This window comes from Cryptotermes secundus, unplaced genomic scaffold (genome assembly GCF_002891405.2).
Source record: "Cryptotermes secundus unplaced genomic scaffold, Csec_1.0 scaffold1964, whole genome shotgun sequence".
NCBI lineage: Eukaryota > Metazoa > Arthropoda > Insecta > Blattodea > Kalotermitidae > Cryptotermes > Cryptotermes secundus.
In genome coordinates this window covers 324,206-337,489 of record NW_019731612.1, presented here as the reverse complement: position 1 = coordinate 337,489, position 13,284 = coordinate 324,206, and the positions used below count along the sequence as shown (strand labels likewise).

Genomic DNA, 13,284 nt, shown 5'->3' with positions numbered 1-13,284 from the left:
TATATATATATATATATATATATATGCTTGTATCTGTCTGTCTGTCTGTCCCCATAAAACTGAACAAAATGTCTCTATTCCCTGTTCTCTCCACAAAGTTAACCTCGCGAGTTCGGCGTGTGTATGCAGGAACAAGAGACGCTTTTCTTACGGTACGGACTGAGAAGGCTCGCCAGCTGGCACCGGGCCCATCAATCACTGCACAATCCGGCTGTCGAACTGCGCATGGAATCCCTTGTTTCAGAAACCAATTTCTTCCCCCTCCTCTTGCAGTCTTGAGGAACAGGCGCGTTATTAGTTTGTCAGTTTGCCTTGGCCATCTGATGTTGACTTTATCTCACGTGGGTGTACAAAATATTTGTGACCTCGACCGCTCTTTGCAGCTTGAGGGCAGCTGGAGAGATTGAAACTGCGCAAGCAAATATACCCAAGATTGGCTTCAGCTGCATGAAGGAGACCCTGGATTTCAGCTTCTTACGCGGCAGGAATTGTTGCAGTGATACATTTTCTATTTACATCACCGCTGTCAGCATTTATTACGTTTTTCCTTTATTTGTTTTCGATTTTTTTCGTCTTTTAGGGCTGTCTTTTGCTTCAGTAATCCGGCTCCCTCCCCCCCCCCAATTAATCCGGATTAGCGAGGGTTTCCTCTGCTGCAGCTCCTAATTTGTAGAATTGTCTGACCGTTCACTGGCCAAGTTTATCCTGCTATAATATTCTAGCCTTACATTTTTAGGTACAAAGTTCTAATATCCGTTTGTTTACCGGCCATCGAGTCTCGTGGTTCTCCTCAGTTTCTGCAGCCTCGCGGTAGGGCAATGCCTTGCAATGGTCTGGTCCGGCTTATTCCAGAGCGTTCCTTGTCTCCTCAGATCATTCAGTGCAATTGGAACAGCGTCGTTAAATAACTTAAACAAGTAATTTGCTGCGTACTTTAGCAGAACGCGCTGTGGGCAGCTGATACAGCGGTACAGCGGTCGATTCCCTTGAGCACTGTACATGCTGTCTCATCAGCTGCTAAGACTTCACGTAATCCAAACGTATCACGCTGTGTTGGGCCACAGTGCTCCATGCTAATTCTGCCCAATATTCTATATCCTCTTTCTCAAAGATCCATTTTAATATTATCCTCCCTTTACGCCTACCTCTACCAGGTTTTCTTAAGGTGGCTGTTTAACGACGCTATATAACGTCGATGATAGAACGCTTGATGAATGTCGAGCAGTTCGTGGAGTGAGAATTGGCAGGGGAAACCGAAGTACTAAGGCAACCAAGGTTTTGTATGAACATTTTTATCTTCCACATTCATACTACATGTCCTGCCCAATTCATCCTTCTCGATTTAGCAGTCACAGCACTGGAGGGTAGAATTCACGAGGTTCTTTTGTGTTTAATTGTATTCCCCCTCATTCTAAGATGCAGAAGCTTTCCTTGGCGCTGCGGTCTCACAGCCGCAGTTCTGTATGTTGTGATCCTTACGCCTGTGACGGGTGACTGGGGCTGCATGACAGCAAGTTGAACTGTTGTTGCTGTTTGCACCCCACTGTTCTCACTTTGCCAAGTTTTGTTCTGTGTTCATACAGTGAAACGCGAAAATGCATTAGGATTACAGGGTTTGGGGACGTTGTCCATCGTCCGGTATTGTAGAAAGCTAGAGAACGCAGCGTTTCGGATACTGGACCTGTTTCCATCCTCAGGTGAATGAGAGACACCTGTTCTGCTGGGCCTGCTCACTGGACAAGTGTTCGTCAATTTTTAGAATACCGGACAAAGTCAAAGAACCTAGCAATTCTGAGTGTTACACACCATTGTCAGAACCTTTTATAATCTACACAAACGTGCGTCCTTTCCTGGAGACACAGAGTTCAGTCCCTGCTGGGACAAGTTATTGTTATATGAGTTTATCTCAGTTTTACTCAGTCTCTCCAGGCTAATATCAGAGTTGCACCTCTCTTTACTTTGAACACGTTCCTTGCTTTTACAATTACCGGGCCTCGGAACCTGACGATATGTGGTCACGTGACCGAGTTGTCACTTGACGTGCTGAGTGATTCTTTCTGATTTAACGAATCTGTCGCAAATGGAAACGCTAACTGCGAAAGACGAGACAGGATGAATAAGTGCTCTGAAGTATAAGAGTAAGGAATGTGGACTGTCTGGGTATTTACAGAGTCACTGTAAAAATTACTGAAAATTTCAGTGACTAGAATATTGCCTGTCTCGGGACTCGAACAGAGTACCGCTGGAGGTTCCGCTTGAGACTGGCGAAGGCCGTTACGAGGTTTGGTCGTAATGTTGGCAATATGGAACCAAATATGGCATCATCTCGGGGGACCAGGATTGAAAAATGAATTAGAGAATTAATGTGTCGGGTACATTCACAAATGAATGGTGTTAATAGCAAGGCAAAGTCCTGCTTGCGGTCCGGTCTAACCCTCTGCCAAGTGACACGATGTTTACCGTAGAATTATCAGGTTATTTGGGGAGGATCTGTAAACAGTCGTAACGACCTGTTTCAAGAGCCTATCCTAGCATTTGCTGAGAGGCATTGAGGGAAGCACGAGGAAGCATCGTCGAAAATGCAAATTATGAATCTCCCCAGTCTAACACAGAAGTGCCATCTGCTGCCCCCGGGAAACACTTTCCTTGCAGTAAGGTTGCAATAGGCTGTCATGCGAAAAATACGGGTGGAGATTTGTAGTCGGATTCTGCGTGTAACTCTGGGCTAGGCTATTGCAGGAAAGGCTGCAGTCTCTTTCCTTTCGTTTCGGAAAATAAAATCCTGGGAAGAGAAACTGCATTTCCTGTCTCCGAATTGTTGTGTTTCACCTGTATCGGTCAGGCCAATGAATTAACCCATTACATTACGGTCGGTCGGTCGGTCGGCTAAGTTATCGATGGTCTTCGCCAGCACAGTCTTCTCGAGATCCATGACCAAGATTTTGATGCTCTCATAGACATGTACGTGTTCCGAAATGGGGCCTCCTCTTCGACGAGGGAGGGGTCGGTGTGTCTATGTAGGAGCTACGTTTGTTGAGCCGCAGTTTCAGCACGAGTATATCCGCGCTGTCACGGCGTCCAGGTCACTGTGGGCTCTGTGTCACTGCACTAAACTAAGTAACATTTACGCAAGGTATGCAGAAGTCTGCCGGTCAATGCAGGCTTGTGCAGCGTGTCCACGCCATAGCCCAGGCGATTAGTCACCGCCTTCCCACCGCGGCGGCCCGGGTTCGAGCCCGTGTCTGGTCATGTTGGATTTGTGGTGAACAAAATGGCAGGATTTCTCCGAGTACTTCGGTTGCTCCTGTCAATTCTAATTCCACCGACTGCTCCACACTCATCTATCATCCGGGGCGGATACATTAGGCCAGTAGTGGCCGCAGCACCAAGTGGACTCAGTCTCACCCCACTAATAATAATAATATGTTACTATTCTGCAACTGTAGTCAGTCAGCTGTTCAGGGAAACAGTCGCTGTGTATTGTGAGAACCACAGTGAAGACACAGCTACACTCTGTGGGCAGAATGTACAGTTAAGTAGTACAAGTAGTAACCGCTGGGCTTTAGAAGTTTAAGTAAGGCGTGACCACTTCCTCCGAAATGTTCTCAATCCACCACAGAGGCAGCGCTGTCTCAGCGCGTAAATGTATGTAAGTAAATAATTTGCTTTCCCCGTACGTGTATGACCTCCTGCTGTAAGGAAAGGCGGCCGAGAACTAACAAGGAATGCTGGGATTCAATCCCACGACCTTTGAGATGACAGTTGTGGGCGCAGCTGACGCTGTGCGTGAGGTTCACACGAATAACCGCGTAACGCAAAGCAGAGAGCAAATTGCTTATCTGTGACGATTCGTATATGAGTAAGAGGTTCCATTAACAGTCGCCAGAGCGTGTTGAAATGTGTATTAAGGAACAAGGTGTGTGTAGTGGGCAGTCAGACAAGTTTTTAAGGTTTTATAGCGGGCTTAAATAAAAGTAGAACACGCTTTGTGCATAAGTAGCTTATCGCCGTTTGAAAGCAATGTCCTGTGACGAAGTTCAGACCACAGCAGTAAAGATAACACAAGAAGTCTTTTAATTTTCTAAGAATCGCTCATGTCGATACATTTTCTTTTTTACATTTGGTTGTTTAACGTTGTTCTGTACATAAATTGTTCCATCAGTAAACAGTTTTCAGTGTGTTTTACTCACCGAAGTCATATAAGCATGGCAGATATGTTTTCTAAAGTTACCTAAATTAAAATGTTGGTTCTCAAACTCCAGCCGTGGTTCGATCACACGTTCCTTTTCCTAACATGCACATGCATTGCCTGTCTAAACCCCCAAACCGTCTACATTTTAAGGCTCAGAGGGGTATTCAGACCTATGAATGGCTTATCTGTTTAAACCTTAAAGTCAAAATCGAAGTTAAGTTGCGACCGAAGGTCAGTTGGCCAGTCTATGTTAGTGTGAAGCCACCGGCTGGGGCCAAAGTGCAGATTTTTTTACTGTCAGACAGTTGCGAGTTTATTGATGTGGGACGCCCTCTCTGACGAGAGGACGGGCCTGTCGTTTACAATTGCTGCTGGCCATCGCCAGCGCAGTCATTCTCGGGTCCGAGTCCCGCGGGACTCATGATCACATTTTACTGTCTCAGATTCGAGACTCCCCCAAACTGGAAGGCCAGGTTCCCGTATTTATATCCCCCAGGAACTGGGTGGCCCAGTTATACCCCCAGGCACTGGGTTCCCTTTTCATCGCCTCCTACGACTCGCAGGGCTACGGTGGAGGTATTCGAACTAGTCTCCACACGGGGATAAAGACTAAATTTCTTCGAAGTAATAATAAAAATTCTGTTCGTACTTCACAGGAAACGTATTGGCACGTATGTTAGTGACTTGTAGACGGGGTTTGGATTAGGGAATCGATCTATTTGACAGTTTCAAGTCGTAAGTACGAGTATTTATGATACTCTGAAGGCCACTGTAACTGTAAGACACAAAATGAGTTCTTCAGCATCTGCTTACTGGTCCAGCCTCAATCCCCTGGCACTCTCGCGAACTGTATATCTGGGTTCTGTATCCCGGCCGAGTTGGCTTCACGCGGACCGCAGATAGAATCAGTCCTCTGTTATTTGCCATTGCCACGAAAACGTGTCAGTCTCTGGGCAACGCGTTGCCTTATCTCAGCGTATTCGTTGCCGCGGAAACGTGTTTCAACTCGCCGTTGTAAGGGAAACGTAGTGTTTATTTAGTCGTTGCTTATCAATGGACGTCTAGCTCTGGCTTCACTATTCCGGCTTTCAGGCGTCACGTCACAACATTAAGTCTCCGCTACAGACACCAACCTCCAACCTGTTAATGCCGTTTAGAGGAAGAGTACGAGACAGCAGATACTTGATAAACGGGGTTACGCAACCCGTTGCTGCGTGATGCAAACACATTCCCACTGAAACGACTAGCATACTAGAATAAACGGTGTTTTCTACACGGTCCGCGCCGAACACTTATGATGAAGAGAACTGTGGCAGTCGAGTGCAGTTGACAGCTGACAGGAGTTCTGTACTGGACTTGACCACGGAAGCAGAGGAATACGTATTGTTAAGTTCCGTTACCAAGCAACGGCTAGTGAAGACTGTAACGGACTGAGAAGACTAAGCGTGTGCTAATGACTTGTAAAATGTGGAAATTAGCGACAGCGCTGTAATTGCTTGTAGCTCTGTCCGTCTGTAATGAGGAACCAGTAGCACCCGTGCCTACTGGCCAACATGTTGTGTATTCGTATCCCTGCATGGAAGCAGGTGGCTCAAACGGTAACGCTCCTGTATTGCATTCGGAAAGTTTCCGCTTCGAATCTCGGTCTGGACTATATTTGGATACAGGAGTCCTCAGGGCTTTGCCTAGCCATGCCAGAGAAGGCTGCGATAATATCTTCAAATAAGATCATGTTGCCTTACAAGCTGATGATACATTCAAACAGCGCAATTCTGTCTAGAAGAATGTTGTATCGCCCCGTCAGAACTCGAACCGTGACTGTTGACACTTTTGGCCGAAACTCTCGCGGCTCTGCAGTCTAACTGCTGTCCGTCTTCATCCGCTGGAGCCAACGTCTCGATACTTCTCATCTCTGGTATTCCGACTGGGCCAACCAAGGCCCGCTCGAACGCTGGGATCGTGGGTTCGAATCCCACTCGATGCATGCATATCTGTGTGTCGGTAGCAGCCTTGCGATGTGTTGTTCCCTCGTCCAAGGGGCCCTACCGACCGTGTGAAAAGACCAAGAAACTGAAGGAGCTGTAGAGCCACAGACAGACAGTACAGACCTTGACACATGTGAGCAGTATTTATGAACTCCACAAGTCCATAACCTGCAATGGCGTGCCCGTCGCTTGGCCTTGCGTTGATGCATTCGTAAACATTCGTCACAGGGGGTGTGCTGTGGCTCTGACTCCTGGAGTTTAGCCATCAGGGGCCGTTTTGCGAGTGGATGAGGGTAGGCTTAGAAAGATTTGCAAATATTTGCGCACAAATATAACGCTTATGGAGGGACTTGAGGAAGTGTTACGGTATTTCACAGATACTGACACGACTTTATCGGAAGGTGCACACCATCCAACACGAAGCTAGACGTCACTTCCCGTCCCCGCAATCCTATCGTTGCGATATTCGAATGAAGTCGAACAGGCGTCCATTACAGTATAGTGCAATATTCGTCTTTAGTCCACATAAAGAAAAAGTTTTTTTTCGCTGGGCTGTGAAAATGCATTTCTGCTTTATCCTGACCTTATTCAGTCTTTCAACAATGGCTCTACATCCCTTTGTTGGGCCCTGGCCTCTTCTTCAGTTTCGTAATCTTTTTCACACAATCGGTTCGACTCCTTGGACGGGGGATCAGCTCACCGCAAGGCGGTTACATACACACAGGAGAACACGAATACAGAACAAACGCACACAGACATCCATGCCTTGAGTGGGATTCGAACCCACGATCCCAGCGTTCGAGCGAGAGAAGACGGTTCATGCCTTAGACCGTGAGGTCACTGTAAGCGGCTATCTTCACGTTAACAATGCATTATTCTAGGAAAGTGTTCGGGGGAAAAATTAGTCGCGCGAAAAGGATTTAACAGTGACTAGTTCAGCTTAGCAGCAGTGAGACGTATTCGAGGAGTCCTGGCTTCAAATATCGTCAGGAGTGTTTCTACCCGCACAAAGGATTTCTTGTTTCTTTCCACAGGCTTTCGAAGAAATTGTCGTGAAATAGAAGTCGGCCGTTTCCTTCCGAATCCTTGTCAGTTCACAGTACATAACCATGCTGTCTTCTTATTCAGGTCTGCATAGCTTCACAGTTATATATATCTGGCAGGGCACGGGTACGCGGGTTGGAGCATAAAACATTCAGATGACAAAGTGAACGAAAACTTCTGCAACGGAGCAGCAATAAAAGTGAAAGAATGGCAACAGCGAAACGAAGTGTCTCTTGGCGTCCCGACGTTACAGGCCGGGGGCGAGAGGAAATACAAGCCTTCGTTAAAAGTTTTGTTTAGCCGGCGGCACTGCTGCTTGTTGCCTACCTGCATTCCAGAATTAACAACCAACATTTGTTTAATGTTTACCAAATATAATTAAACCTGTTTGTTGCTGACCGCAACATTCCCCTTGCATGAGCAGGGGCGCTCTGCAAACCGCAGTGTCTCTAGCCCGTCAGCATGCCACAGCGTGGAGACCCGCGCACGATAGGAATTCCAGAACAACAGCGGAACTGCATTGCGCAGAGTTGGGGCGGGGGGGGGAGATTCTAAAGTCACAGTTTTAACTTTTATGGAAGGGAACGCGGGATACAGGCCGGAAGGTCGCGGGTTCTATTTTTCAGTTTCCCTACTCCTTTCAGCCGCACTATGGCCCTGGGGCTGACCCAGCCTCTAACAGAATTGAGTACCAGGAAGCTTGCTAGGGGGAATAAAGGTGGGAGCTTCGACGTCTCACAGCCCTATGGGCCTCGTCCCCTCACAGGGATAGCTTTACCCTTTTTGTTGCGGAATACAAAGATATCGCCGTGTTGTGCAATCAACGCGGAATACACGCTATTACAGATGGGACCTAACTTCAAGTTTATTGAATGTTTGCAGCCATCCCTCGCCACTGACCAGCGAACAGATCGCCAATCTAACCACTGAGGGCCCAACCGTTCAGATCAGTCCACTCCATTTGACATTCGAACACGCTGTAACACTAAGGGACCGTTTCGGTCTCTGACGACCTGAACTAGGCAGACAGCAACACGACAGCCAGTTGCCCAGAGAAGGGACTAGCTGCCGTAAAGGAAGAATTTTCTCTGGTAGAAAAGTAAGTGGGTCGTGCTGCCGAGGTTTATAGACCCTTTGCTGTGGAAAGCCAGCTTCTGCCTGGCGCAGAGACAGTTTCAGCCTGTGCTGTGCTTCGCTTCTGATGCGTGTGCGTAAGTGTTCATAAGTGACCACATGTCACTGCAGTACGTGTATCTGACGAAGGGACCGTTGCCTTGATAGGTCTATATTATTTTGCGAAACAGCCTGCTTTCTTCTTTCGCGGATACTTGCTGTTTACTGGCTGGGCTGGGGTTGGAGGCTCGCTGAGGAGTCCTGGACAGTTCATTCGTGATGACTGGTATGGCTGCAGGAGCGTTGGCGGCCCAAGTCCTAGGTTTTGTTGTAGTTGGGGACGTCAGGTGAGTGTGTTACACCACATGATCAGGCGGATGCATCTCCTCATCTGAGCCTACCCTCGAAATGGTTGTCACTTCTTTCAGCTGCCATTTCGTAACAACTCTATAGCGCGGTAACTATCCACACCAACGTCAGTGGTCACCACTGAGCTTCACGGGCCCTTCATTATGTATACTCACAACTGTGTCACTGGGTTACTGGTCATTCCCGTCAAAGCAGAAGGGAGGTTCGATAGTAAGGGGGTAGTGGATTGTCACGCCATACCGCCCCCTCCCAGGAACGCAATCATCACGTGATTCCCTTGTTATGTAGGGGGAATTAGGTAAACATGTTATACATTATTTATATGATACATAGTTTTCAGTAGGTTACTTTGGAACTACCGGGTTTCAGGGCCTCGCCGTAGCGTAATTGGTTTTTTTTTATTTCTCCAATTTATTATACAATCTATCCAGCTATTTTGGATAATAAGTACTAATTATGATGAGTATAAAAGTAATTTAACATGAAGAACGTGTTCCAATGAACTCGTTCAGCGTAGTTGGTTAAGGCACTACGCTACAGGCCGCAAGGTCGCGGTTTCGATTCCAGATGAACTGTGTAAAGAGGTGACAGTAAAACTTCCGTTACTAGGGAACAGCTCTGTGGATACTTTTTCCCTCGGTAACGGGACAACACGCAATAATGGAAGAGATGTTTTCTGTGTGGTCCGTGCCGTTTCTATATAACGAGGCCAGTAGTTCAGTGTTAGTTGAGAGTTACAGTTGCGAGAAGATATTAGCTGAGACCGGGGATATTTCGAGAACCTAGAGGAAGGGGAACGTCCGCCGTTGGAAGCTGCTACCAAGCAACGGCTTGATGAACACTGAGAAGACTTTATATGTGCTGTAGTTACAGTGATCTTACTGGCAGCTCAGTGAGACTGTCGTAGTTGTTCTCGTTTCTTTTTCAAGGAGGCCTACTTTTATTTATATACATAAATAAACATTACAGTAAACCCTCTCTAATCCGGATTAATGTAGCAAAAGGTAGCACCAAAAGACAAAAATAAAAAATAACTTAGAACACAAACAAATGCTAAATTTAATGATATGAATAGTTCTAATGAAAAAAAAAACAAAAACAAAATATCACTCTAGAACCTTTATTTAAAAATAAAGAGACAACACATTCATCAACAGAAGACTCAGAAGCTGTACTTGTTTTTGAACGTGATGATGCAGGTCTGAAGAGACTGTCTGAACAGACAAGTGACTCCTCTGTCTTCCCAAATGCCGTACTCAACTGTGAACAGCATTTTTCATTTCAATCCAGATTTCGGTGCGGGTTGACTTGTACTACAGACGCCATGTAATTCTGTTCGCTTGCCTGTCTCAGGGGAACACAGAGTTGAGCTACTGTACTGACTGCGTGTGGCTGCGTGCACTTCGTCCGTTCGTCCGTCCGTCCGAGAGGCCTGAGAGCGTTTAGCCGCGCTTACAGGGCAGTGAACACGCCGCGTGGCGGGCGGGTACCCGGGCCTCAGCTTCTCAGACACGTCCCGTGCGCTGCTGGCAAGGACTGCAACTGTGTAACACGTCATGAAGGGACCAAGAGGAGTTTCAGAAAGTAGCAGATCTCAACAGTGCCATTTTCAAGCCAGGATAAACATGTTGCAATGCCCTAGCTGAGCTGGGCATCGAGGCGTCTACCAGACCTGCAGTACAGCCGTCGAGATGCACTTGGAGGGACATAACACGAATGAACATGCGTTAGAACCAATCAAAGCGGGAGCAAAATTGGGCACACTTTCTAAATACGAAGCCAACTGGGTCCAATTTGTCAGCACACTTGGCCAGACCTTCAAAACATTTGCATCTATAAACAGTTAAAGGCCCTCGAAGAGAATTTCGGGCGGATGGGTCCACATAGCTGTTCCCTAGCAACGGCTGTTACTTGGCGATGGGTCTACATGTCACAATATACACAAATGTCTGCGGTTCGTAAGGCATGCACATATCTGCAGCTGACATCGGACAATAGAACGGACCCAACCCCGGGCTTTAAGTCAGTGACTTCTAAAGTTGGAACAAAGGCGTCTTGATAATATTTTTCATTTCGTAACGGGTGTGTCTACTTCAATGTAGTTCCGCCTTCTATGCAACATTATTATCTCTGTAATGTGTCATGAGAAATTGTGTTAGTATTTACTTTTCGTCAGATAACTCTAAATTGTGTATTCTTCATTTAGAAAAACTGCAAACACGGGTCGCAGCAGCGCGGAGGGCACAGCAGTTCCCCCCGAATTGCAACGCACCTGATGATGACAGAATAGGCCGAAACATGTAGTGCAGTGACAAATTTTAAAAGGAATTTAATTTTAAATCTTGATATATTTGCATGGTGGACGGTAAACAAAACTGCAAATAAATTCGACCATTTTAATATTAATCTTCCATTGTTCAAAATTTCTCCGGTAGGGGCTGTATCCATATGCATTGTGCGCTGGAACATAGCAGACGGCATTAGGCCACAGTATGGATCTCCACACGCGTGATAACGTCGGCAGCTGTTGAGCTATCTACCAGCCCCCGATGAGAGATGATGATTGTGGAGCAGTCGGTGGAATGAGAATTGGCAGTGGAAACCGAAGTACGCGGAGAAAACCTGCTCCAGCTCCACTTTGTCCACCACAAATCCTCCAGTACTTGACCTGGAATGGAACCCGGTTCGCTGCGGTGGGAAGCCGACGACTGATCGCCTGAGTTATGGCGCGGCCTGATAACTAAGCAACTCCGCGTAGCTGAGCCCTTCTTGAGAAGCCACCAGTCCTCAGCTACGCAACGGTTTCCCAACATTTTATGGAACCAGCAGGAAAATTGCCGTGTGTAAGAGAACCCGCCGCTGGTCCCTAACCTGAGCCAGATGAAACCTCACGCCTTCGATATCCGCAGCAAAATTCTGTCTGAAACTCATGCTGCTTACAAGAGAAGCGATGTGACGACAAATCCAATAGCAAAAGTGGTTTTAAACATTCGAAACGATTGTGTCCTTCTGGCCGCGAGTTGCAAGAATGTGGGGGCCTGAGAGAAACGCCACGCATTGCGTAGCTCCAAGGGAAACCCAGCCATTGTGCTTTAGAAACCTATACAATGTTGTAGCAGCAGGGGGGCTAAGAATACAATGCTAATATTCCTATAAGTTGAAACCCTCTGTGCCACCCCCCTACAGGGCTGAAGGCTCCATGCCGCCCTGCCTGGACCTCCTAGTCAAGTTCTTTTATTTGGGGTTCCAATTGAAAGAGAGAAGTCTCTTTCCTCGATCTGTGCTTTAAATTGTAGGGCTCATTGTAACAAGCTCCGTGTTGAAAGTCCTACCCTCACCTCTGAGCCTTGTAACACTCATTCATCAAAGCTGCTCTTCAGTGAAACCTCTTTCCTCGTCTCGAAAGCGCCCTACGTCACTCTAGCCCTCCAGCAGGGCGCAGTAAACAATTATTTATGGACTTATGATCATGTGCAGAGCGTGCTCCAATGACTTTCCCTAAAGAAGATAAAGAGGGGCCCTGCTTTCCCGTGCATGTGCTACTTAGAATGGCAGTTGCTGAGAGGTACACATTACGAGAGCTCAGTCGGTATAGTGACTCGCTGACAGTGAAATCGTGGTTGGATTCTGAGAAATCTGTCTGCTACACCCAGTGACCAGACTGGTTCTTGAGCCGTCTGTCCACGGGGGTAAAGCGGACGGTGCTCGAAGCTAACCACTCACCTCCATCAGTGCCTAGGTGAGGAATGCTCTCAACTATACTTTCACTTTCCTACAAGCATTCATGGTTTCGTGCTTCATTAAACACGGGTAAAAGGTAAAGTGTGTATGAATGAGGAAACTGAACTCAAACACCCAGAAGCATCGGACCTCCCCCAAAGGATACGGAGACATTTGTCAAAGTTCTGTGGCCCGTGGGGATTCGTTGCGCTGACCACGCGACGAAAAAGTTGGCACTAAACTTCACTGACAAGCGGTGGTCGCTCGGTCGGTATAGTTCGCTTGCGGACTAATATCACGGAGTTTTTTTAAAGGTAAAGTTGCCCTCGTGCTTAACTAATTAAGCACTACGCCATGGAGGCGTATGGAGGAGTGGTTGTATAGATCCACATTTTCTTGACCTCGGCACTAGTTGGATGTGAGTGATTAGCTTCAAGCCCCACCCGGTTGATCCCCTGGGAAAGAGCCCCCAGTACCCTTTGTATGTGATACTGTGTGGGCATCACAGGCGGTCCGAATGACGTGGAGAAAAGAAAATTCTTGACCCTACCAGTACTTGAACTCTGACCCCTCGGTCGTCCAACCCACAGCGAGTCGCTATACCGACTGAGCTACCCTGGTTCTCAAGTAAACACAGGGACAACACAAATTTTCAGCTTCTCAAAAAGGAATTCTTAAACCAGGCTTTCCACAAAATGGAGATCAGACATGACCTTAATGTTCACCTTCGGCAAAGAATTGCTTACTGAATACCGCGAAGAAATGACAAACGTCACTGACGTTTCGGAGGCACTTGTCTGCAAACGTGAGAGGCAACAAAGCAATTTCCTGTAGAAATGTGGCATTTCGTCTTAATTCTGG

General features: G+C 47.0%; 1 protein-coding gene across 1 annotated transcript in view; it reads left to right on the top strand.

Moving 5' to 3' along the window:
• Positions 1-10,977, top strand: part of LOC111867318 (cadherin-like and PC-esterase domain-containing protein 1) — a 92,702-nt gene extending 81,725 nt beyond the window's left edge. Inside the window, exon 20 of the mRNA XM_023857062.2 lies at positions 10,057-10,977. Within this exon, the coding sequence (XP_023712830.1) occupies positions 10,057-10,085 (29 nt within the window). The 3' untranslated portion in view covers positions 10,086-10,977. The remainder of the gene's footprint in view (positions 1-10,056) is intronic.
• Positions 10,978-13,284: the final 2,307 nt, after the last annotated feature.